General features: G+C 33.1%; 2 protein-coding genes across 2 annotated transcripts; one reads left to right on the top strand and one right to left on the bottom strand.

Moving 5' to 3' along the window:
• Nucleotides 1–6,838: 6,838 nt before the first annotated feature.
• LOC101214552 (oxysterol-binding protein-related protein 1C) lies at nt 6,839–16,564 on the bottom strand. The gene is made up of 10 exons (XM_011656880.2): nt 15,283–16,564; nt 14,505–14,861; nt 12,785–12,881; nt 11,007–11,461; nt 10,624–10,779; nt 9,476–9,643; nt 9,226–9,366; nt 8,202–8,432; nt 7,864–7,977; nt 6,839–7,442 (listed from the first exon to the last, which is right to left on the bottom strand). The coding sequence occupies exons 1-10, from the start codon at nt 15,829–15,831 to the stop codon at nt 7,275–7,277; spliced, it is 2,436 nt and encodes an 811-aa protein (XP_011655182.1). The 5' UTR covers nt 15,832–16,564; the 3' UTR covers nt 6,839–7,274.
• Nucleotides 16,565–24,210: 7,646 nt separating this feature from the next.
• LOC116403760 lies at nt 24,211–24,726 on the top strand. Its single transcript, XM_031885309.1, has 2 exons — nt 24,211–24,445; nt 24,514–24,726. The coding sequence occupies exons 1-2, from the start codon at nt 24,216–24,218 to the stop codon at nt 24,683–24,685; spliced, it is 402 nt and encodes a 133-aa protein (XP_031741169.1). The 5' UTR covers nt 24,211–24,215; the 3' UTR covers nt 24,686–24,726.
• The last annotated feature ends 3,055 nt before the right edge of the window (nt 24,727–27,781 follow it).

Raw genomic sequence — 27,781 nt, 5'->3', positions numbered from 1 at the left:
TTAATGTAGTATAAACATGTGAATATCCCAAAATTATCATTCAAATTCAATCCACATGATGATCAACATGATCAAATGAAACTTAACTCAAAACATGATTAATCAAATCTTGAATCTACAACATGATCAATTAAACTTAAATTCACAACATGATCAATCAAATATTGAATCTAGATAAATTAAACTTAAAAACCATAATATGATTAAACAAATCTTGAATCTAAACAATTAGACTTAAAACCACAATATAATTGACCAAATCTTGAGTCAAGAACGATTAAACTTAAAACCACGATATGATTAATCAAATCTTGAATCAAGAAACATTAAACTTTGAAATCACAATATGAATAATCAAATCTTGAATCAAGAAACATTAAACTTTGAAACCATAATTAATCAAATCTTGAATCAAGAAACATTAAACTTTGAAACCATAATTAATCAAATCTTGAATCAATAAATAAATACAAAACAAACATATTCCAACAATTGAACATGAATTCATGCTCTATACAAGGTGAATTTCTAGAAGACTATAGGACTCATACTTTGAATTTTGATTTTGCAATTTTAAGTTAAGACATTTAGGACAATTTAGAAAAAAATTATAGAAGGAAGTTTTGTCAAAAGAGTTATAGATTTAAAGTTATGAGTTTTCAAAGTCAAATCATGTTTTCTCCTTGTACATGCATGCTAGGCGAAATCTAGACGAAAAATGAGGTTTTGGATAGTGGTCGAGTGTTATGCATGCTAGGCAAAATGTATGTTAGTTTTATTTCCTTAGAGGTTATTTTAGGTTGATTCAACGCACATGGCAAGACCATGGCACAACCAAACGACAAGGAAAGCGCACAAACTACTCGTATGACCTTGCAAAATGAGGTTAGCAAGCAGAGCAATGCATGCAAGGCACGCAGCGAGGGTGTTGGGTTTGCAGCCAAGATGCGTGTGGCACCTCTCATTGTGAGGTTAGCATGCGGCAAGGTCCCTGCCATACGCATGTGACTAGCCCCATCGACCATGTCAATGGGCACCGAAAGGCTATTTTGAGTTGTTTTGGCATGTTTTGATATTTTTGAAAATTTTAAAGGAAGTTTAGAATATTTACATGTTCAAGGGATTAATTAAGGATTTAATATGAATTTTTCAAATTAAGGAGGCTTAAGAGGAATTTTCGACGAAGGATCCATACAAGTATTATAAGTAACACATTTATTTTAAAGCTATTTATTAAACATGGTTTCAGCTACACAAGCAACAACTTGTGAAATGATTTATAAACATGATTACAAGTTATTTATCAAAGATATGATTTATGATAAATGTTTACTAAACTGATGTTTCAAGCTACTACTATGATTTGAATGATTTAATGATGAATGCCAAGGAAAAGTTTCAATGTTTTCTCCTAGCATGAATATTCCATGAGACCTATTGTATACATGTGGTTAACTTCATATTGATGGTAGGGTTGACGAACGTAACCTATAGTTTATGGACATCAGGAAAGACATATATTTATGCGTTAAGGAGGAGGATTACAGTGAAAGCTATATTCTATCAACTATTCCGTCTTTGGATGAAGAGGTTTAATACTACTTGTGCCTATGGAATATTGTCTTCGTAAAGTTGTACAAATATATAATGTTTCACGTATAGTGTTATAAAATGATTGTTTACTGATAAATGTATTTAAGTTTTAGCTGTATATTAAACTGTTTATGAAAACTTGTTTTACAAAATCGTTGCTCACTAAGTCTTTTACTTATTCTTTTAAAATGGTTTTCCTCTTTCTAGGTACAGATTGTGACACTCCGCGTGCTGAACATACTTCTACTAGGCTAACTTAGTTTTTTATTATAAAAGGAATTGTTTTGCTATAAACTATTAATATGTTTACTCAAAAGTATATACTTACATGTTTTATATATATTTTACTTAGTATTTATAAAAACATTTCAAATGGATTACACTACGAAATTTTAGTTATTTCAAAGTTTAAAATCTTCCGCTGTTAAATGCTTCATGTTTTCAAGAATGGATCAGTTGAAGTTGTTAAAAAGGTGAATGACTTCAGCTGACATCACACTACATTTTGAGCCAAGCAAGCAAGTACTCGGAGTGAGGTGTGACATAGTTTTAATGATATTTCTACACGTGTGTCGTTGTCCACCCATTCAAATGTGACATAGTGAGGTGGTTCAAGCTTTATAAAAAAAAACATTTCCTCCCTTGTTAAAATTAAGACACAAAAAAATTTTCAAGCTCTCTTTTTACTTTGTATTCCAAACACAATAATTAGTATTTCAATCAAATTCTAGTTGTTTTAGTAATTTTTGGTTTCATTCGTTGTCTATTATTTCTATTTCATTTCCTATACTAGAAGAAGTTGTTCCAACAAATTTAATTGTTAGAGGTTGTTAATTGAGCTAATGGTAGCTTTGTGGACCTTATTGAAGTGTTGGTGACAGGAAAAATCCTTTGGTATTGATCTAGGTGATATATTTTTCTCCTCTACAAGGCGATCACAATTCCTCTAGCATAGTCACTAGCAAAAAGGACGTTGTTTCCCTACGTTGTTTTCTTTTTTTATTCTATGTGATTTATTTAATGTCTATCTATGATAGATCACGACAAACTATTCTCTATGAGTTTATTTGTATCATGATAGACACAAATAGTAGTCTATTTTAGTTTAACATATATATATATATAGATTTTTATATTTGGTTATATTCATAAGTATCTGTACGATTGAGAGAAATTTGTTTAATTCTTCCTTCTATCAACAAAAGAAATGGCTTTCTCTTTTAAAGAAAAACATATTAATAATAAAATGATTATCAAAAACTAAAACTATTACTTCTTTTAGAAAAAAATTAATTAAAAAGTTTAGTCTGATTGTGTAACCAAGGGTTTTTGGTTTTTGATTTTTCAAGAACATGCTTTGTTTTCTAAACATTTAAAAGTTTTATCCAAAAGAAAATTTCTTTTTTAAAGTTGTTCTATTTGTAAAAAAAAACTAATTTTATTTTTGAAATTCCATTAAAAAATAAAATGTTTATTTAAAATAGGTAAAATGAGTGAGTAAGTAAGAATGAATTTTGAAGAACAAAAGATAAAATTATTATCAAATAAAAGCTAAAATTTTGAAATTAAGGTTAAGCCAAAATTTGAAAAGGAGTATATTAAAATAGAAAAAAATTGAAAAGAAATAAAAGGGATATTTTGAAAATAGAATAGCCGTAAAGATATTAAAGAAATATTTAGAAGAACATATTAGTATGGGGAGAGGATAATGCAATTGGAAGGGCATATGAGTGCAGTGGCAGCCCCCATCCAACCAACCCAAAGTTGCTTCTTCTTCTCTTCTTCTCTTCTTCTCTTCTTCTCTTCTTCTCTTCTTTCTTTGATTTGTTATTATTTTCATGATATTTTTAATAATAATAGACTAAGTTTTTTGGTCAATAAAACCAGTTCCCAATACCCATTCCTTTCTTCTTCATCTTCCATTGTTATTTGAATAATTATTAAAGTGGAGGTTTAAAATCCTACATAATTTGACAAACTCAACTATCATCCCATAAAGTGTAAAGGAGAAAATGTATGTTTTGAAAAGTAAAAGTTGAATGAATGAAGCCATATTATTACTAAAATTAATTTTACGAATTTAGAGATGAAAAAGAGAAAAAGAAGACATTTTAATTTAGGAAACCATATGGAAAGGGAAGTTTAATTAGTTTCAAAGAAAACCTAAATGTCCACAGACACATTTGAGTAAGCTTTGAATGAAATGGGGGAAGAAAAAAAAAAAAGAAAGTGATTATTTGATTAAGGAGCAGTGTTGTGTCGGTGTGAAAGGAGAAAAGGGGAGAGAGGGCCATCACATTGCATTGCATCATCTCACCTAAATTTGTAGGGCTTTTGAGGATTATATATTGTTGATAAGCAAATGTTTTGTGAGATATATGTTTATATCCTACTTTCTTTTCCTTTTAAAACCAATTTTGGATGATTATATTTCAATTAAATCACCTTAGCCTACCTACCAACAATGCTACACCAACATCAATATCCTATCACTTATAACCTATTCTCTCTTATATCACTTATTTGAATGCATAACAACATGATACCATTTCACATAGTAATAAAGTTGCTTTTGAATATCTTTATTGATACAAGAGTTTTTTTTTAGACATATTTGTTGCCCTAGCTAATTTCTAATATATATATATATATTTATATTTATATATCAACAAAGAGATTGGTTGTCAGAATTTCTAATTCTTTACATCTTTACTTTTGACTAATTAGAAGCATCTCTGTTTTGTCCCTCTTCAACAAAGCTACAAACAAAAATTACAATAAAAAGGTAAGAGAGAGATTTAGCAACATTGTGTATTACACAAAAAGTTAGATTTAGGTCTTATATCATCTTCAACTGATTATACCAAGATTCAACTCTTTTTAATTAAGTGGATATAATCATTTAAAATCTAAACAAATGTATAGCCTCACAAAACCTAAGTCATGTGCATAAAGCTCTCAAAATGCCCACCATTAAATGGTCACTCAATTTGTGTCAAGAGCTTTAATTTTTCATATAATAAGTTGAGTAGCTCTTGTAATAAAAAAGGTAGACGACTTGAAAATGGAAACGAAAATAGATGTAATCTTATCTACCTACAATTCAATCGTTTTTCTTATCTTAATAAGCCTTATTAAGGTAGGGATTGTATTTGAAGAGTGAAGTGGAAGGGATAAAAAGTGAGATTAAAATTAGAAGAAGAAGAAAAAAAAAAGAATGTAAAAGAAAAGGAAGAAATATTGGAGGTGAGAAGCAAATGAGAGTGGAGGTTAGATTGGGAATGATTGTAGATATCAAAATGGGATCCACAATGTGTAGAAATAAGATATAAAAAGGAAAGGGGTAATGAGTGCTCATCCACCAATTAATTCATTCCATTCTCCTCTCCTCTCCTCTCCTCTCCTCTCCTCTCCTTCCAAACCAACATTCTTCAAATTTTAATACAAAGTCTCATCTTTTTTTAACCTTTAGTTTACATTAATATTTTCTCTTTTTTCTATTCTAAACTTCTTAAAAGTTCATCTCCTTACTAATAGTTTGACTTATACTCCTCTTTCTTTTAAAACAAATATTCATATACATTTGAATTTGTAAATTCTATATTCTATAAACTCATACATAATTTGAAATATAAGGTTTCAAAAGTGATTGATATTCTCCTCTTCACTGCATTAATGTTGTGTTTACTAATTAAGAACAAAATCAAAGAATGAGAATAGAAAATATATATATATATATATTGAGGGAGCCAATTACTATATTCTCATTAATGATGTTTACCAAAATGAGGAATAAAAATAAAAGGTAAGATTTATATCAAAAAATTGAGAATTCCATGTTGAGTCCAAATTCCTAAAAGTGATGATAAACTCATTCACATTCCTTTATTTCGTGGAGCCAGAATTATTGTCAATTGAATAGGAGGTTACTGTATTAATATTAAAGCTCTTAATTAGACTAAAAATATGGTTTCTTCTCCTTAAAAGGATAATAAAACCTTTTAACTTTCCCCTTAATTTGCTTCCCAATTCAATTTTATTATGTAATTCAAGCCATAATCTCATATATTCCTAATTCTCTTATGCTTATTAAACACGCCCAAAATTAAATATTAAGAAAGGCCTACTTATGACCGGTCATAATGCTGTTGTCTCAAGTGTCTCTTTTTTCTTTGCTTTATCAACTTCAACACATGGCCTTGAATAAATATGAACTTTGGAACTTTGGAATTTTCGATTTTTTTTGTTTTTTTTGTTTTTTTTTTTTCATTTTTATTAAAACAAACAAAAGTTCGGACGCCACGTTAGAGTCAGAATTATTATTATTATTTTATAATTTGATGACCAAAGGATTTAAATAACTATAATTCATAACAACTATATTAACATAACAAAATTATTTAACTTTATTTCAACTTTCAATCATTTATGTGGCTACAAATCTGAAAGATCAAGACCGTTTGGGACTAAAATTTGAAGATTGTGTCTATTTAACCATTTTGCTTCAAAAAGTTTTTGATAAATTCCAAGTTGTTCATAATTCAGTATATTTCATCTTCATATGGACCATGCTAATAAATATTTTCTTTAAACTTGCATGTGACGTAAGAATTTAAGAGTCTGCCCAATAATATTATTGACTTTTGAAAATTTACATACGATGATCACCTAAACGCTAACTTTGTAAAGTAGATGGGTAAATACAGACTACTGGATTCAAATTAGAAAGTATAATTGCAATGAGCTAACCATTTTAATACTAACAAAAAATATAAGTATGAAACAACTAAAGTGTAATTACATCACAAAGTGAGTCAAAGGTGGAAGTCGGAAGAGAAGTATTAAATATTTTTCAAAATGGTGTTTTGAACTTTGAAGGGCACTCACATGAGGGACAGATAGCTACAGATCTTTGTTTGTTTGGCTTTGTACGTCACGAAATGAAGTTATTGAAAAGTTAATAATAAATCAACCAATAAATATAAAATAATAGTAATAAATAAATATATTAAAATAAATATAAAAAAAAAAAAAACTAAAGAAACAGTGGGGATGGTGACGTGTGCATATTTCTCAATCTATCTATTCAAAGTGTCCCTTCGGATTGCAGTTGGTTAACATGGGAAGGGCTGCATCCTTTCCTGCCACCATCTAAAAGGTCGTTTTCCATCTCAAACTCAAAAGTAAAGGTCAGGATTCATTCTAAGCTTTCACATTTATGTGAGTATAAATAAAAGAAACGTCATACAGAAACCTGCTGGGAGAAATCAGCAAGATGTTGATTATAGTCATTTTTAGGATTATGTATATATTTCTACAAATGCTTTCATTAACACTTGGCTGTGAAAGAGATATGTTTCAACCTAATACAAAGGTAAAATTATCTAAAAAAGAAACACATGAAATGCTGGCCAGATTGGTTTGAGTAGCTATGTCTGTTTTTTCACTCTTTTTTTTTTTTCTTTTCTCTTTCTTTTTCTTTTTCTAATGTCATTTTTTTACTGGCCAGCATTTTCAATCTAATTTATACTTTGCAACCACATTGAGAAGTGGCACTTGCTATACTATATAAACCACTCAAATGAGCAAGCTATATTGGCTACTCATCCGGTAAAATATGTGAAAAAAGAATTTTAAAAAAGAAAGAAAAAAAAAACAACAAAAATTTAAAACTGTTCAACTCACTCGAGTTGGGGATCAGTAGGGATCTGACCGAATATATCAGGGCATGAGTCCCATTTTCCCTGCTCTCTGGCTTCCCAGTACCCACCAATGTAACGATAGGCATCACTTCCCTTATCTTTGGCAAACCACCTTGGTTTCCACCCTCTTTCTTGCATCTTCCTAGCCTGAAAACCAAACGAAATATCCATAACATATTTTATTAATCTAACAACTTTAAAAATATCATCCAAATAGAGTACACAAATAAAACTTCCAAAACAAAACTTCGTACTTTGAAGATTTGACTACAAATGTAAACGTGTTTTCAGAGAAAGAAGATCGCAAAAGGAATATTATGAAGTAAACGATTTTATTTTTTAAAGCAGAAAAAAACAAAAAATGGTCATGTAAGCATTTCCACAAACTCTAAAACAAATTTTAATTTGAAAGTGTTTGGTTATCGTTAGAAAAATTCAAAGTCCTCAAGCTTGAAGAGTGCATATTACTTTGGATTATTAATTGGGAGCTTAAAAAAGACAATTATGTAGTTGTGTTATACATACTACTGAAAAAGGACCAATTATGCAACATCGAAGTATAGTTTACCTGACGTTGGCGTTGCTCCAATCGCAACTTTTCTGAGTTAGCCATTTCATACTCTCCATTTTCTAAATACCTTTGATCAGGTCTGAGCCTCGAATCTGTAGGAGGCAAGTTTTCCTGCATATTGAGTAACATTAGAACCAAATTGATCCCGGAAAATGTTGGCAGCTGCATATCATTACATATCAAATATTTAATAAAAACAGATGAAAAAGAGGGAGAAAGAACTTCTAAATCTAAACTATCATCTCATCCCTTGCGTTGCAACAATAGCAGATAAATTATCCAAGCAAACGTGAAAATCTAGTAGGAAACTGCAATCAAGTAATGGATAGGCTTACCTTCAAGCCTGGTGTCAGCTCATTCAAAGTTATAGCAAAGCGCGTGAAGTTATATCTAGTAGAAAATTTTGGTGGCTTGCTTCGTTTCCAGAGTAGGTGGGATTCAGATAAAGAATCCAATCCTTTTCCCTTATGGGGACAGTCCCCATTCATATAATGCATACTTTCATCCCATTTTCCAAATAATGTAGCCACTGTCCTTCCAGATCTATCTTGAACTATACCCTGTACCTGAAATAATTACACGGTGCTTCAAGTTTCAGTCAAAATTTAACAATCCATAGATTTTTAATTTGAAAATTCCACAAATTTCCTTAAAGTAAAGTTTAAACAACAAACGACACATTCCTGCATATATTGGCCAAACCAACAAACTGAGTCAATTAAATGAAAGCACTAGGCAATCACTTATAAATAGAACTAAAAAGCTCTTCACCATTAACAATAAGATGAGATCCTGTAGATATGTTTGTGTGTGTGTGTGTGTATATTTATATTTATGTATGTATTTAAGAGCATCCAGTTGAATAATTATACAGTGTATGAAATGAACCAGCTTAGATTAATAAGTATAACCTCAGCTTTCACTCATGATAAATGATACCCTGCTGATTTCAAATGTTTCACATGCACCCATAATCTGAAAGTATAAAATATATTTTCCGAAAGAGAATGGATTTTATTAGCTGTGCTCCCAAACTTGGTAAGAGTAATGGGCACTGATGATATCTTCCTCGTCATGGATATAAAGGTGCAGCATAATCCTAAAAATCAACGTAGTATGGAAGCATTTTTATAACTTTACATTGATTTCATTTTCTACCTCGATCCTCTTGTTAGAGGCAAAGAATCCAGCGATGAAGAGTCATGGTATAGAAACGATGGCCCAATGAAGATGACAAACCATTGACAGAATAAAACAAATACTAAAACCGTTGACAGAATAAACAGAAATTATTTGTTAACATTTCTCAAAGATAACAGTCCAATATAGCAGGCATAAGATAAAAGACAAAGAAATTACCTGGTGTGGATTCCTATCAATAATGGACTGCTCCTTGAATTTTAGTTTGCACGAATATTCACGATTTCCCTGTATGCGCATTGTACCATAATGATCACAGTATAGCTTTCCCAATATCAGGTTGTAAATAGACGTTGTCACCTATAAGAAATGCATAAAGTTCCAAACAATTCATTTAAAATTCTAAATGAAAACATATAAAAAAGAAAAAAACAATAAAAACAATATAAAACAGTAACTGGTGCAACACCTTACTCCATTGATAGACTTCTCCATCATCAAATTCTAATGTCAATAGACCAACAGGATCAAGCTGAATGGACCGACCCCAAAATTTGCTCTTCAAATTGCTATCACCCCAAAATCTCCACCCTTTACCCTCGCAATGGCATGCAACTACCATTGGATGATGGCTAACCTAACAACCAAAATTTGAAAAAACTATACTATTTGAGAGCCAAAATCTTGGATCAGGCCAAATATAATAAAGGCATTCACTCTTTCATTTAAATACAGGAACTAGAATATGTACAATCCATGCATTTGAAATAAATAAATAAAAGCAATGAAGTAATAATGGCTTTCACAAATTAAAATTTCAAAAAGGTGGACAACAAAGATCCCCTATGTGTAGCAGATCAATATTATTGTAATGACACAACGATGATCTAGTACCACTACATAAAAAGCTTGCTCTCCTGATTTTTGTATGCAATGATAAATAACATGGAGATTGATAGATGCTTGTGTAAGTTAAGATGGAGGCATGGCCTATACAGCGACTCCAAGAATATAAATGGGGGAGTATACGATAAAAGAAGATATGGTGGATCAATAACCATGAATTTGTTCAGTACCAAACTGAAAATATCTAACAAAGGAAGAAATCCACAACAGTATTCTGATGGTCTATGCTCTTCGAAATTATATTTTACAGTAATAATTTAGAACTGTCATCCCATTTCATTTCTCATTCCCACCTCCTTATGCGGTCACATAATCCAATCACTGTTGGAATAATCATACGACCTTTGCAGAATTACTGAATTGAATGAAAAGATGTGAAATAAAATGAAAGAAAGTGAAAGAAAACCTATATGGCCAGTTAACCACTTTTTATGTCCAGTTAACCACATAATCCATAAAATTCTTCAGTCCAAAGAAATGGGAGGACAGTGGGGGCAAAACCACATGAGCTATGTTTTACTGCTTCAAATTTGATATGGTTTGTAATTGTTTGGCCCATAAGTCGAAGTTTTACACGAGAATGCTTATGTAATTTCCAATAGGCATCAAGTTCAAGCCGTGAGCTTTTTTCCATTATCTAGATGAAGGCATTTAACCGTTCTGCCCCCGGTTATTACCCCCAAACAAGAAAAATATATATAAAAATAATACCTTCTCTGAGAAAAACTTGAGACCTTTATCTGGAAAGTCAGCCTCATAAGTTTCCCCCAACAGTGGGTTAAATGGTTTACAACTTCTTCCTTCAGTTGAAGCATACCCAGATACAGCAAATGCAGCTACATTAAGAATCCTCATGAGACTGTCACCCTGAAGAGTTGGCAAAAACATAAACTAACTAATAAGAAACTGCTAGGGAACATGAATATATGCAAAGTTTCTGCTTTTTCTTTCATTTAACAGAAAATCAGTCAATTTCTTGCGATCGCTAGTGATTTTTGCAACATTTTCCATGAGATCTTCTCCTTTGCTAGTTATGTCATGAAAAAAGTGTTGAAAGATATGGCACAACATAGAACTAGATACCATTAACTTACCCTTCTCCCCCATTCATATGCCCGATCAATGAGGTATGAATATTCTAAATCTTCAAAACACTTTTGCAGAGAAGAAAGAGGCTCATTGAAGAAGACAGGAAGACAAATTTTAGTGAGATCTTTTCCAATGTTGTCTTTAATCATTGACCAAAGACTAACTCCCTTCTCCTTTTCAACTGGATCAGGTAATTTCTTGCGCCGTTTAACATAGGGATAATTCATTCCAACAGATCTAATTGATGGATCCACATCTTCCTCAGAGTCAACTGTACAAAGGCCTTCATCATCAGAAGAGAAAGATGATATCCTGTAATCAGATCCATTACTTTTGAATGAACTTGATGATAAAAAATCTCGAGTGTCAAAAAAGGTGTTTTCTTCCTCATCTGTTTCTTCCTCGGCAGCATCGACTCTATCATTATCATCATCAGATTCAGTCGCACTTGCACTTGCATCTGTAGCCAGATAGAAGAGTTGAGAGAAAAAAGAGTACAAGATATTTTCCAATGGCCAAATGAATGTGCACTTGCACACAAACAAATCAAGAGTAAGTAGATGAACATTATAAGTTTGGCGTGCTAATGCTAAGAAATTGTAAAATAGCACCAATATGAATCCAGCTCAACAAGCATTTGTACGTTCCCAAGGACAAGAGGCCCTGGGTTCAAATCCCCCCACCTAATTTTGTACTTAAAAAACCTTTCTCAAAAAACAAAGAAATTGTAAAATAGCAAACCGAGACTATTTAGAAAAGAGACAAAGATCTGATGCGTGAACACGGAGAAACAATAACTGCAAATAATAAATATGCCGAATTAGTTTGTACAGGGTTGTAATTGGTTAGCCACAGTTCTTGGACTTCCAAAGTAGGAAAATTTAAAAGTTTTTTACCTTCAATCTGCGACTCTGAAAGTTCACACTTCCTATTGTCCTACAATTAAGAATTAAAACAACCTTTTATCCCACCTTTCTAAAAATTTGGGCCTCATTTGATAACGTCGTTTGGATTTTGGAAATTAAATCTATAAACGCAAGTGAACTTAGCATAGAGCCTCCCTCAACTTTATGTTCTTTATATTACATATATATAAAAAAATGAAATGATACTAGTTCAAGAAGTCAGCCCAATGATAAAAGTGTCTCCCAACCCCCTCAAGACCAATGTTCAAGCACCACTCTTTAAATTTTTTTTTCAGATTATTTTTACTAATCCATAAAGCCCCTATCAATAAATTTTTTGGATCTGCCACTACTGCTTGAGAAAGATCAACTAAGCTACACGTCATGACAATTCATCAAATTTGGATACAAGTCTACTGCTAAGCTCTACGGATAACAAGTGTATGATTTCAAAAGAAAAAATTCTAAGAAATTTTATCAACATTATGGGCACTACGAAAAAACAGAGCAACAAAAAAAGAAGTTTCAGACATCATCATTTGAAAAAAATACACTGCAACTAACACTCCGAAAAGGGAAATTACTGTAAAAGACAAAATTGCTGAAAATATTTACAAAATATAGCAAAATTTCAGATTCTATCATCGAATAGAAACTGAAACTTTGTTATAATTTGTAAATATTTTGGTCCACTTTGTTAATTTTGAAAATGCCCCTAGAAAAATCTCTTTAATTTCTCACATATTCCAAGACAATATTGCTTCAGATAATAATTATTAAAAGAAATATATAACAAAAAAAAGTGACAGGCCAAACAGCAGTGATGCAAAATTAATGAAGTATAGAGCCATGATTATGCAGGTATAAACATAACTCACCACTAAACTTTTCCAGCAGACCAGGCAAGGCCCCAGGCTCATTTGACTGTCTCTGGCTCTCATCAACTACTGTATTCTCCAAGTCAACCTTTTCTGTCTACAAAAGAAAAATAGAGTACCTTACGAAGAGTTCAACAACCAAAAGAAAATGTGGTCGAAATGCAGAATTAGATAATTTTACATGACTGACCTTAAGATGGTCAGTTAAGGTCAGTCAGTGAACTTCTACCGGGACTTCTATTGTTATTGGTTTGACTAGAAGTCTACCCAATGCTAACAAGAATGAATTATTCACGGAATTACAGAATCAAATTTTAGAAATATAAATATTTATTAAAAAAGCTTCGACCGACTCAAAGGCAAGAAGATGAGAACTGAATGGCTCAAGTGAAGGGAAATATCTGAAGTGCCTACTAAAAAACGGTCGGTTTGGGTTAACCCTTGCGACACTGCTTTGAATCCAATGACATAAATTATTAGATTCGTCTTAATATAAACCTCAGGCTTCTGCCATGGGGCAAAGAAATTAAGAGACCCTAGAAAAACCGATTCCATAGTGAAACCAAAAAAGTAAAAAAATAAAACTAAGCAAGCAGAAGGAACTTTAACTATCCTTGATGACAAACCAAGGAATCAGAATACAATTGTCTTGGGAAGAAAATTTTAACTTTTAGCTGCAAGTAGGTGGTATCTCGAGAAAGGAATTAAAGCTGAGAAGTTTTGGTATACATGTTATCTGTGCTAGGAATCTGTAAACGAGAGTGAATGTCGTACCGAAGACGAACTCTAAACATAAGATCCAATAAAGAATTGGACTCAGGAAAGTTCTGAATTCTGCTTCAAAGAATCCAATTTCAAATTTTCAGACAGAGCTATTCACTCGAGACAAAAAGGAAATGATGTTTAGTTAAGAAACTATGAAAACAACCCAACATGTAAATAAACTTCAATTAATAAACTAAATAATATATGAATACAAAAACTGAAAGAACTGATTAAAATAAAATAAAAAGCAGACACATAAAAAATTCCTAGATATAACCAAATGGACATGGCGAGAAATGAGAACTATAGTTTTGTCAGTTCGAAAAATTTGGAGCATTTTGAGGATATTGACTTCAGTCTTCATCTTTAGATTTGTAGTGGAGAAATGTAAATATTCCACGATATTTCTAGCTTCCTTTAAATAAAACTTTTCAGTGAGAATAAGTATATGTTGAGTTAATAGAAAGATAAGACAATCTCCACCTACTACATAGAGCCAAACGCCACCAATCTGCTACACAATCAACGATGGTGAAAGAAGCAATGTAAAACCACAATCATAATAATCGCCTGAAGAAGCAATGTACACGGAAAGTAATGGGTCTAAATAACCAATATATCAACCGGGCTTACATCTCTCTATGGAATCAACAATCAACATAGTATCAGAGAAGGGGAAACTCATTTAAGCAAAATGGCAGCTAATTATTAAAACTGAGAGATTTAACTGCTTACAAAGTCACGAAAGAGTAAAGTTACAAACTCAAACTCCCCTTGCATTCTATCAGAAGAATCCCTTGAAGGGGAAAATATATACAATCTCTAAGACAGAGTAACACTGTATGCCCACAGCACTGAAGAAAGCAACTCGTAAAGTTCCAACAGTAGTAGAAACAGAAAAATTAATTCTGAATTTTGATTCAAATGAAGTATTCCAGATTCAGTTTCAATGTACCTCTAAGTGCCGCAGTGTGTCAATAAGTTGCCACTGCTTCTGCTTGAGCAGCAAAAGCTGGTTTTGCAACGCAGCAAATTCAGTCTTCATAATATTTTCAGTGTCCTGAATGGCTGTTTCACTTACACCTTCTTCAAGAAGCCGCTGTCTAATCCTGTCAGTTGACACAGATAGGAAATCCATAGGCGCCATGAGCTCACTGTTAGACATCCTTGGGAATAATTCTTTCACTGCCCGCAATGCTTCCATCCATGCCACCCGATCCTCGCGGGTCTCTGCCCGCAAGTGAAGTCTCTTTGTCCCAGTGAAGATGGAAAACCTCTTATCATCTGATCGGCTTTCTCGAACAGACGAAACCTGTCATATCAAAATTCAATTCAATGGTGGGAAATGAATAATAGAACCAGATGTAAATTAAAAGTAACATCTGCAACCCAGACATCAATTCTCAAGTCTCATTCACGATTTAGAAAGATGAGATAAAAAACTCTACTAAAATTCGAGCAAATAAATTGTAATTATGGATGAAGACGTTGAATTTCAATTGAAAAAAGAAGTCATTATCTACAAAGGTGGAGGAAACGTACAAACTAATAACCAAGCAGAAACAAACAATGGACACAAAATGAAGGAAGATGTTGATATGCAATATCACCACCTCCAAAATAAAGCGTGAAAATTAAAATCAAGATCAAGAAAAAAGAAGAGAAAAAAAAGGAATGGCATGGTTAGTTGAAGGAAAGTTGTTATAAAGAAGGAGATGGGATTGGTGAGAGACCTTGAGATGAACTTCCCCAAATGGCTTGCGCCTGAGTGGGAGCTGAGGAGTCTGATTAGAGAAGCCGTTCTTATGCCTGGAAATCCTCCGCATGGAGACCTCGCCGATGACCTTGGATCCCTTCTCTGTTTCCTGATTGACAACGATCTTATCACGTCCATGAATCTTATAGTAAGACAAAACGCCATCCTGAAGCACAAACCAACGAGGACGCCAACCTTTGCCGTAGTTGACCCACTTATAGAGAATACCACAAATACCATTGCCAACAATATCATTGATCTTGACGTCAACCGGAGGCTCCCTAGCAGAGGAATGGCGTGCAACCATCTCAGCAGCAAAAATACTCCGTTGGCTAAGACGTCCAACATCGCTACTACTAAGACTCCGATTATGAGCATGACTGGAAATTCGAATGGTGGGATCGGATCTGGAGGCAAGAGAGAGAGAAGGAGAGGGTGGGGAAATATGAAGGTCAGGCATCGAATAGGGGGGTTGCTTAGAAGGGGAGTTATCGGAGAGAGTAGAAACACAGCAGAAAGAATGCATAGGGAGGGAATTGAAGAGAAAAGAAAAGAAAAAGAAAAGAAAAGAAAAGGGAAAAAGAAAGGAAGAATCAAAGAGAAGGATGTGAAGATGAAGAGATGGGGGCGGAAGTGAAAGTGAGGTGGTGGGAATCGGGGGGAGGTTTCATTGATGGAAATGGAAATGGAAAGGAAATGGAATTGAAAAGGAAGATTAGGGGGGAAGAAGTCGGTTTGGAGTAATAGATGGATTTATTTATAACAACAACGAAGGGACGGCCGTGGATAGAGAAATGAAAAGCGAAAAGTAGGGGAAAACGGATTTCAATTAATAGAAACGGGAAAGAAAATTGATGAAGAGGAAAAGGAAAAATCTAATAGGTTGTTGGTTGAAAATGAATGAAATCGGAGAAGAAAATGAATGAAATCGGAGAAGAAAATGAATGAAATCGGAGAAGAAAATGAATGAAATGGAAGAGGAAGAAGAAGGTGGTGGTGGTGGTGGTGGTGGTGGTGGTGTTCTTCTATTAGCTATGTCGTCCGCTGACGATGGTGACACGCGGCGACTGGAGAAGAGAGGACTCAATGGGGAAACGACTTTTAAATATGGAGGTCACCGGACCGGACGGGTGGGTGGTTAAATAGTTTAGTTGAATAAAAATATAAAAAGAAATAGTAATTAGTTTAAATTAATTGAAGGGGATTTTGTTTGGATGGGGGAGGGTGTATGAAATAGACTGGGGAAGGGCGCGGGTTTGGTGGAAGATATAGAAGGTGGGTGAGAGGGTTCCACAACGTGGGGACGGATGAGGGTTTGACGGGAACCAGGAACTCCCCTCCCAACCCCTTTATATATATATATATATATATATATATATTTTTTAAAAAAAAAATTACCGGATTTTTTGTTATTAATTAAAATGTGAAATGTGGTGTGTGTCTTTGTGTGTCTTTGTGTAGGAAGGAAAAGAAAAAACATCTTTGGTAGGAATGATATGTAAAGTGGAAGATACGGATTTGACTCAAATAATTCTTTCCTTAATCAATTGGATTTTCTTTCTTTTATTTTCATTTTTTCCTTTTTTTCCATTTTAGTTGCCTTATTTTAACACGTAAAGGAACCAAGAGAGTTCTTAAATAACCATTAAATGAATATATAAAAACCATTTTTCATAGTGATGATACTTTGAACCACCATTTATTTCAAAAAAATATAGCTCTTAATTAAGTTGTATCAAACTAAAGGAGTATATTTAGAAAACTTTAGAATTTAAAATTAAAAGAACAAATATTATTCCCTCCACCAGGGAATCATCTTTAGTCCTCTAATTTGCTTTTTTTTTTTTTTTTTTTTACTTTTTCAAAAGTTGACCTTAAGAGCTGTAAATATTATGTTGAGTCCATTGACAGAGGTTCTTAGGTAATATATCCCATTAACATAATTGAAACTTTAAAATTATTATAAATATTATTAAATAGATGCTTCAGTGTGTCATGTGTCACGTGTCACTTTCTACACATTCATCTACGTTGCTATGTGTCCTCTTTTTACTATTCTTTAATGTTCATGTAATATATCTCATGCATACTAAATTATCGGTAAATAGTGACATTTGATCGATTCTTTAAGACTCAAACATATTGGTTGAAATTTAAAAAAAAAAAAACAAAATTTGGAGAATTTTTATTTCTTAGTTTATTATTTATTTTATTTATTTTATTTTAATATTATATTTTCTCTATATTTGTGTTTATGTTATGCCTCATTTTAACAACATATTATCAGCATGAGCTCCTATCATTTCTCCCGCTAAAGATGGGAACTAAAAGTATGTTGGTTTTTCACTACTCGTTATAATTAATAAATATTATTTTCATGTTTAGTATATATTTCAAATATATTTTAAAGTGCACTTATCTAATGTGTTCTCGTGGCTAAATGAAACAACGAGTTATTGATTGAAAATCATGAATATCATCTACCACGCTAAATGATGATCATAAAACAAAGAGTCCACAAGAAAAAAAATGTGGGAACAAATTTTACATATCATATTAATAATATATTTCACTCATTGCTTTTTCGTGCGTGTGTGTTAACCCACGCGTCAAAGACTTGGTTGTGTGAGGGTTTGTTATGACGCTCAAGTTAACTTAGGACTTAATGAAGCAACCAAATACACAATTAATTCTGTGCGGTAAGTCATTTGTCATAATCACGGTAGGCGAAGTACTCACTATGTACCTCTTTATCGCGTACTTCTTAAGTCCCTGCGTAGTACAAGTTTTCATATTGTTTGTCCAAGTATAAGCGAAACAATAGGTTTATCTGGGTGATCCAAAGTCGAACACAGGGAGTTGTTATCAAAGCTTGATTCTAGGGTTTACTCATCATTTAGGCGGTATAACAGAAGTAGTCAAATAATGTATAAATAGATCAAAACTATCTACGTATGTTAACCTAGAGAATCTGTAAATGGGGATAGACGGATATGAAATGGAGATGTGAACTAACTTGCATGTTGGAAGGAGATGAAGAAAGGTCTACACATTATTAGGTGATTAAACAATGTGAGAGCATCGATGCGATATAACTGGCTTAACCAATTTATGATTAAGGTGAGCTTCTCTCGAAGTCTTTAGACGCCACACTTGCTTACCTTTCGTGATGCAAATGACTAAGCTTGATTAAGCAAGGTATATCTAGAAGAACTCACTTATAATACTTATAGAACTTTATGATTAAGGACAGCAACCTCTCGGCGCCTAATGTCCATATTTGTTCTCCTTTTGGGACACAAATGACGAAAGTTATCTCGCAATGTGGGGTTTGCCTCCAAACTCCTCATTGTCCGTGTTAGCCTTATCCTTGCTACTTGCCCTCTTGGGTAGTTGGCGATTGTCGTTGGCCAAGCGATGAACATAGCTCAACTAACGCGATAAGAATGACATGTTGGTCTTCTTATCAAAAGCTTATCACACCCCTAAACTTACTCAAAACACATCGACAAATGGAAAGTTAAGATATGATGGATTGAAAATGTCATACCCCACCCCGACCACCTGCTTGCTCATCCCAAGACGTGGCGTGATGTCAGTCAAAGTCGTTCACCTCCAGAATAACTCCGACTGACACTTGACTTGAAAACTTAAAACATTCAACAACAAAAGTCTTTAAACTTGAAATTCTTAAAACCTTAGTCTGACCCCAAATGAAATCTTTTGAAACATATCATGGAAAATGAACAAAACATGAAGATATGAATGTTTGAATAATCATAATACTATTTCAAAATAAAACAATGTATTTGCGTAACAAAACTAAGTTGGTTAGGTAGTAGTATGTTCAGTACGCGGAGATCAACAATTTGTACCTAGAAAGAGGGAAAACTTTTGGTTTTATAAAACATGCTTTTTAAAACAATTTATCTTTAAACTTGATCTTTTGCATAAATAAATTAATTTACTTGCTATACCATATGAAACACTAAGTGGACCCTCTGATGACCCCCATCTTGTTCACAAAGGTGGGCCCTCTAAAGTCCCTCATCTTGTTATATGATATTTACGAGGCAGAAACCAGGCATCAGTAGTGTCTCATCTCATTATAGCTATTTTGAGGTAGAAACCTACATATCATCATCTTGAGAGATGAAAAATCATATGTAGAACTCTAGTCTCATTAATCTGTTCCAGTTATGGGAACTAAGTATCGATATACACATATATACATGAACCTAATGATTTTGTATTGTGATGGATGTTTAGTCATACTTACTGTCAAATACATCAAATGGACTCAAGAAATACATAAAAGAAGAGCTTAGAAATTATCAAATAAATGAGTACAAGAAACATGAAAACCACCATAACATATACTCAAGTTCTATTAATTTCTTTAATCATTTCCTTCTTAAGAACTAATTTCTCATAAACAAACTAAGTGAAGCATTGTCTTACTCCTTAGATGCAAACCCTCTGATAGCCAATCCCTCACCACCGTTAGTCTTTACCAGCCTGAAAAACCTAAGGAAGAGAGAAAACATAGAAATATGGGAACAAAAAATTAGATATGAGAAAGTGATGTACTGAAAGGAGAAATTGAAGAAAATCATATTGATTATTATCAATAGTGACAATAACTTTATTTCTCATTAGATTTATCCATTTACAATGATGGATAAATCTTGGATGCACAAGAGTAGATTGTCTAAAGATTATGAGTTGGGTGTGGAAAACTTCATCAAATTTGGATTTTCTAATACAAGTAGCTCCTATATTCGTTGTCCTTGTTTGAAATGTGGGAATTGTGAAAAACATAGTAGAAAGGGTGTTAGAGATCACTTGTATGTTAATGGTATTGATGAAAGTTATAAAATTTGGTTTTGGCATGGGGAAGAACTTCCTAACTCATCCTTCTATGATGAATCTTCAAAGTTTGGCATCCATACATGTGAAGATCATCAGGATGTTGGAAGTGTAAAAGAAATGATTGAAGTTGCTCATGAGGAGTATTCAAAAGACCCAACTGGATTTGAGAAGTTGCTTATTGATGCTGAAAAACCATTGTACGAAGGATGCAAAAAGTACACAAAGTTGTCTACTCTAGTCAAATTGTATAATTTAAAAGTTAGGTATGGATGGAGTGATACTAGTTTTTCAGAATTACTTAAAACTTTGAAGGAAATTCTGCCTACTACCAATGAGCTCCCAAATTCATTGTATGAAGCAAAGAAAACATTAGGTGCATTAGGAATGGAATACGAAAAGATTCATGCATGCCCGAATAATTGTTGTCTCTATAGAAAAGAATTTGTTAATGCAATTGAATGTCCTGAATGTGGTCAATCAAGGTGGAAAAACGTCAAGGATACAAATGAAAGGAGAAAGCAAATTCCCTCTAAAGTGATATGGTACTTTCCAATCATTCCACGATTTAAAAGGCTATTCAGAAGCATTGAATGTGCTGAAAACTTGACTTGGCATTCTACTGAAAGAATTAATGATGGTAAGTTACGACATCCAGCAGACTCTCCAGCATGGAAGTTAGTAGACATGAAATGGCCAGACTTCGGTTCTGAACCCAGAAATCTTCGTTTAGCATTGTCAGCCGATGGAGTAAATCCTCATGGTGACATGAGTTCTAAATACAGTTGTTGGCCGGTAGTGATGATTATTTACAATCTTCCACCATGGTTGTGTATGAAAAGAAAGTACATGATGCTATCAATGCTAATTTCAGGACCAAAACAACCAGGGGATGACATAGGCATATACTTAGCACCACTAATTGAAGATTTAAAACTTTTATGGGAAAGTGGTGTTGAATGTTATGATGCTTATCGAGAAGAACCATTCAACTTAAGGTCAGTTTTGTTGTGGACAATCAATGATTTTCCTGCATATGGTAACCTTAGTGGATGTTGTGTGAAAGGGTATAAAGCATGTCCAATTTGTGGAGATAATACAAATTCTATAAGGTTAAAGTATGGGAAGAAAATGGCATACCTTGGACATCGTAGATTTTTGGCACGAAATCATCCGTATCGACGACAAAAGAAGTCATTCAATGGTAAAAAAGAACTTGATACAATTCCAGAGCCACTTTCTGGGGAGGATGTGTATTTAAAATTGAAAGATCTTGAATTTTCTAGAGGGAAGAAGAACCATAAGAAACGATTGATGAACAGAAGTGACAAAATTTGTTGGAATAGATTATCTTCTTTTTTTGAGTTGCCATACTGGAAGGATCTTCATGTTAGACATTGTTTAGATGTGATGCACATTGAAAAAAATGTTTGCATGAATATCTTAGGTACACTTCTTGATATTCCTGGGAAAAGTAAGGATGGATTGAATGCTAGACGCGATTTAGTTGATCTAAAACTTCGACCAGAGCTTGCCCCTATCAGTAGTGAAAAGAAAATATTCATTCCGCCCGCGTGTTATACTCTTACAAAGGATGAAAAACGATGTGTTTTGAAGACTTTGTCTGAAATAAAGGTTCCTGAAGGTTACTCTTCCAATATTAGAAACCTTGTGTCAATGACAGATTTAAAACTTAATAGTTTAAAATCTCATGATTGTCATGTGCTCATACAACAGTTGTTTCCCATTGCGATAAGATCAGTGCTACCGAAACATGTTCGTTATGCTATAACTAGGTTGTGCGTCTTTTTCAATTCTGTATGCAACAAGGTATTAGACGTACAACAACTAGACAAGTTGGAAGAAGATATTGTGGTAACATTGTGTTTGTTTGAAAAGTATTTTCCCCCTTCATTCTTCACAATCATGATTCATCTCACAGTACACATAGTTAGAGAAGTCAAACTTTGTGGCCCTATATATCTTCGATGGATGTATCCCTTTGAAAGATTCATGAAGGTCATTAAAAACTCTGTGAGGAATAGATATCGTCCAGAAGGTTGTATTGCTGAAAGTTATTTAATAGAAGAAGCTGTTGAATTTTGTACTGATTTCTTATCTGGAGTAGATCCCATTGGACTTGGGACTCGCAAGTCACAAGACCATTTAGATACTTCAAACATTGGTAGACCATTGTCCATGGGAGTTCCTTTCAAACCTCAACAAGAACTTCTACATCAAGCTCATCAATATGTTTTGGAAAATACAGTCGATGTCCAACCATATACAGAGTAAGTATTTTCTTGCTTTCTTGATTGTTTTATTCACTTTTATATACTTAATCTAACTATATTACAATGTTTGAATTGATGACTACAAAGAAAACATATGAAGGCTTTGCAACTACAATATCGGAATAAGTCTAGAAATCAAAAATGGCTTCAAGAGGAACATAATCGAACTTTTATACATTGGCTACGGGAAGAGGTATAGTGCTGAACATAGTAATTTAGTTACACATGTTATGTGTCCAATTTTAAATAAGAATTATCATGTTAGGTATCAACTGAGCTTGAAGTTGGAAATGTTGAAGTTTCAGATAACTTACGATGGATTGCTCATGACCCTCATCCTTTTGTTATTAGCTAGATATAGTGGTTATGCAATCAATGGATGTCGCTATCACACACAATCTTGTGATAAAGAACGAAGTGTACAAAACAGTGGAGTTAGCTTAGTTGCAAAAACAATGCAAGTGTCTAGTTCTAAAGATAAAAAAATCCGGTCATCGGAGATATGTCATTTTATGGAGTCATACAAGAGATATGGGAACTGAATTATAATACGTTTAATGTTCCTGTGTTTAAATGTGATTGGGTTCAAAACAATGGCGGTGTTCGGATTGATGAACTTGGCTATGTTTTAGTTGATTTGAATAGAGTAGGACACAAGTCAGACTCCTTCATACTAGCAAGTCAAGCAAAACAAGTTTTTTATGTTGAGGATCCAAGCGATGTTAGATGGTCAGTTGTGCTTACTCCACCACAAAGAGACTTTGAAGATAGATATAACAACGATGAACTTGGTGATACAATACTACAGTGTGAAGGAATACCCAATGGTATGCCAGATGTTGACTTAAAATAATGACTTGGATGACAACATCTTAACATACGTACGAGCAGATTGTGAAGGCACATGGATACCTACATAATATTATAAGGTTTAGTTTTACTATTCTCAAACTAATAGTACCATTCGTTTATTATGCTCATTCATCTCAATTAATTGATCAGTTTTTAATTTTGTTTAAAACTTGTATACTATGCTAATTGTTTCTTCATTTTGATTGGCAGCCTTTGATTCATACATCACATGGATAACTTTAGTGATGAAGAAGCTGGTGTTGAAAATGAAACCCCAAAGCAGATATGTAGACCACGAGGACCAACTATTATGTTCGATGTCACTCGCATTAGAAGTTTGGGAGAGAAGAAGGTGGTGATGTACAATGAAGACGGAGTACCCATTGGTGAGAATGGAGCAAAGTTGAAGTCTTTCATAGGATCTGCGACACATTATCATGTCCCGATCACATATTCATCGTGGAAAAGTGTGCCGGTAGAGCTGAAAGATAAAATATTCAGTACGGTTGAGGTATATATATAATTTCAATGTGCTTATATTGATAATGTTCATGATGTATACTTTATTAATCACTTTTAAATATTTAGGCCGCATTCGTCATTGATCCAAGATCTAGGAAAAATATTATCCAAACTGCTGGCATTTCGTTTCGTCAGTTTAAGTGTTGGCTAACAACAAAATATATTATGCCACATAAGGATGAACCACAACTCCTACAAGTTTCACCAGAAAAGTATTCATTCATTGATCAACATCATTGGGCAGAATTTGTAAAGTAGAGTTGGACATCTTTAAGGTATGCAATCGATCCTCTAATAAACTCAAATTCTTGAATTAGGAGAATCGTATTGAAAGTGAATGTTTTTCTTGAATTAGGAGAGAGCCTTAATAAAAATGCCTAAGGAAAGAGAGGTTGTCTGTGAGTCGACGTCAGCTTTGCCAATGGGAATGAAGTTGATTCTCAGATACGCTGAGAAGATAATGGAGAAAGATTCTAGTATCACTATTCCACTACCTGTTGGGATTTTTGGTGTTAGTCGAAAGACTTCTGTTCTCCGAGAGGACATCATTGATCTTTGTAACATGAATGAGGTCAAAACATTTACATTGGTGGCCTATATGACGTAAGTCAATTTCATTTCTTTAGATCTAATTTTATGTATCTTGTTTACAAGTTTATAATATTTTGTAGGTACTTGTATTCATCTGTTCTTGGTTCGAAGGAAAATATACAGTACGTCTTTGTAGATCCATCCCTCACCTCTGCCGGACACTCGCAAGAATCTCGAGTTCGAAACTTATGCAGTAGATTGATGGTCTCAAAGATTAACGAAATAGTTCTTGCTCCTTTTAATCCTGGGTAAGTCAAGTTATTTTATTACTTGCATTGCAAAAAACTAGTACTAATATTTTTTATAATTAGGGGTCATTGGGCACTGCTGGCCATAAATGCGTATGATGATAGAGTATTTTACCTCGACTCACTAAGGACCACATCGAAGTCAACTATAAGATACGTCACTGACACGTAAGTTAATCTAGTATTTCATTTAGTGTTGATTCTTATATGCATGTACACAATATTAAAATTATTTGTTCAATCTTGTCTTGTCAAAACAGAGCAATAGCGATGTTTCAGTCACAAAAGAAGATTAAAAAAAGTAGAAAACAAACGTTATGGCGAACAGTAAAGGCAAGTATCAACTTTTAAAGTCATTATATTTTTGTAGACTACTAGCAATTAGGATTACTTTGTTATTCAAATTTGTTGCTTTTATATAGTGTCCACTACAAGTCGGGAGTACTGAGTGTGGATACTACGTCATGAGGTATTTGAGAGAAATTGTGACTAGGGGAAGCATTGTCATATCCGATGCGGTATGTTATATATCAAACTATATTAATTTTGTGAGTTAATTGGTTTATTTGTATAGTCAGTTAATTCATTTAATTTATTTTGCATGTTTATATATAGATTGATACACGAAGATCATACTCACAGGCAGAACTAGACGAGGTGCGAGTTGAGTTAGCTGACTTTTTGGGTTCTTACATATGACTATGACTAATATTTTGTGATTCTGAAGTAGGAAGTTTTTTGTTGTGCCGCTTCTTTATGACCTTAAACTTTATGTATAGAAACTTTAGCCTATAATTCTTTTGAATTGTTCATATGGAGGAGGGGGGTGGGGGTTCATTCGTATATTCTAAAACGTCATGAACATAAGTATACTTGACGTTTATAAAACGTCAACGTTCACTATTCTTGACGTTTAATCAACCGTCAAGAACTTTGCCTTTCTTGACGCTGGCTTCAACAACGGTTTTAAAACTGTCAAGAGAGCCTTCTCTTGACAGTTTAAAAACGTCAAGAGAGCCTGTTTTTGTAGTAGTGATTTGAGTGAGGAATGAATGATGGATGTACAATAGGTAGCTGAAGTTTTTGACGTCGTGGTGGTGGCAATGGGTGGGGAAAAAGAGTTTCAACTAGTTTAGGGGTTTTAAAATAGATGGGCGGGGTTTCTAAATTTCTGAATTTAGGGCAAGTTATGAAAGTTGCTTCTAAGCCGTGATTATTTTGTCAGAAATATTTGCCTAGAAAAGTACTTTATAAAATTGTATTTTATTTTTTCAGTAAACATGTTTTGTTTTAAAAGTTGTCACTGACAAGGCTATATAGCTCATCTTTTCAATGTTTAATTCCCTCATAGAGAGATCGTGGTTCCGACACCCATTAAAAGTATCTGCATATTCTACTAGAAGTTCGATTAGAGTTTTGTACGACTCATTCCATGCATACATGACAATATGTAATTAAGCTAAGAGAGGACTTATGATGTTGTCTATAATAGACTAGTATAATAATTTGATATAAGTTTTGTAATAGTGTTGTCTGGTTAGGACTCTGAACTTCATTTTGATATAAGTCTATTGAGCAGGTTGTCCATTGGTTGGGTAAACCTCAGAATGTTTTGCAAATATTTAAATTATTGTTTTCAAGTTAGATTATTCTTTATGTTTTTTATGTCTAAGTTTAATTGAAAAGAGATGGATAAGAATTACAGGTTAAGCAGAGTTCACAGACATTATTAGAAGAAGAATCATGTTGGTCGACTTCACGCCACATCTCGGGCCGAAGGAGGAAATGTTGTGGGACAGTGTGTGACAATATGAGATCATAATCATTGATTGAGACTCAAGTATTAAATTTAAATTAAGATGAATGACATTCATATTAAAATTATAAGTTATGAAAGAAATGTATAAAAGATACATGTTATTAAATAAACGATATTCAAGAGAAATTATTGTGAGTGGTAAAACTTCTAAAAATACTTACAAAATATAGCAAAATTTAGATTCTATCAATAATAGACAACGAATGATAGAAGTCTATCGTTGTCTATTATTGATAGAAACGGATTTTTTTTTCTATTTTGTAAATATTTTGGCACATTATGATATATTTTAAAATTCCGTGATATTTAATATGAAGATTAATTGATTTAATATATAAAATAAATTTATAACTTTAAATTTAATAAAACTACTCAGTTAACTAAGTGATTGTTTAAATATTATTCAACCATTGTTTAGGGGTAACTAAATAACCACTTTAATTTTATTCATCGATCGTTTTCTAAAATATAAAAGAGAGTTTAGTTACTATAAAACGACATAATATGATTAATTAAGTAATTATTTAAATTTATATCTCATATACAAAATGCATATCTCACGTATACATTGTATGGTCATCTTTATTCATTCAGTTGTTAGGTCACGTGTTCATGTTTTTTATTAAATGTATCACTGATATCATGGTTGTCAAGTTGCCAAATTCCTGTGAACTTCAAATATTTCCTCTTTGATGATTCTGTAGAACTTGGAATGTTTGTACCTTCGTTAGAACTTATAATTCTTATTTGAAGATTTGACTTGTCATCGCTTACCCTTCTAATGGTTAGTCTAATCAGACTCTATGATATGTTGCTCTATCAAAGACTAGTTTACATGGGGTTGATCTGATTGAAGGGGTTCTTGTTCATGATTGTATTACTTGAATCCATCGTACCTCTAACGTCTCCTAATCCTCAACTTCAATATCGATCGATCATTAATTAGCATAGTGTTGACACAACACCTTCAATGTCATTCCCATCAACTCTTATTCAATTAACCATTAGCAATAAATCAAGCCTAATCCTCTCAGTCGTTCCTTCACATAGTTCTGCTCACCCTAATATGAGTACAAGTCTTGACACAACAATAGTTTACATGTAAGTGATTTCAAATAAGTAAATAGAGATTCAAAACAAAATGGTCGCTCATGTTAAACTATTTGATCGCTCATGTTAAACTACTTGATCGCTTACGATAATTTAAAAAATCATGTATACATTATCTAATTAAGCAACCACATACAAGACTATGCGATCATTTAATAATATATAGATGAT

The sequence above is a fragment of the Cucumis sativus genome, chromosome 5 (assembly GCF_000004075.3).
Source record: "Cucumis sativus cultivar 9930 chromosome 5, Cucumber_9930_V3, whole genome shotgun sequence".
Taxonomy (NCBI): domain Eukaryota; kingdom Viridiplantae; phylum Streptophyta; class Magnoliopsida; order Cucurbitales; family Cucurbitaceae; genus Cucumis; species Cucumis sativus.
This window is presented reverse-complemented; position numbering and strand designations above follow the sequence as displayed.

Bases quoted from the DNA above. Each gene is read 5' to 3' on its own strand.
- LOC101214552 (XM_011656880.2), bottom strand. From the start codon at position 15,831: ATGCATTCTTTCTGCTGTGTTTCTACTCTCTCCGATAACTCCCCTTCT. The intron at 11,462-12,784 runs GTGAGTTATGTT...ATCTGGCTACAG, and splicing joins TCTGCTGGAAAAGTTTAGTG to ATGCAAGTGCAAGTGCGACT. The intron at 9,644-10,623 runs GTATTATTTTTA...TTTGGTTGTTAG, and splicing joins TCAAGTTTTTCTCAGAGAAG to GTTAGCCATCATCCAATGGT.
- LOC116403760 (XM_031885309.1), top strand. From the start codon at position 24,216: ATGCCTAAGGAAAGAGAGGTTGTCTGTGAGTCGACGTCAGCTTTGCCA. The intron at 24,446-24,513 runs GTAAGTCAATTT...AATATTTTGTAG, and splicing joins ACATTGGTGGCCTATATGAC to GTACTTGTATTCATCTGTTC.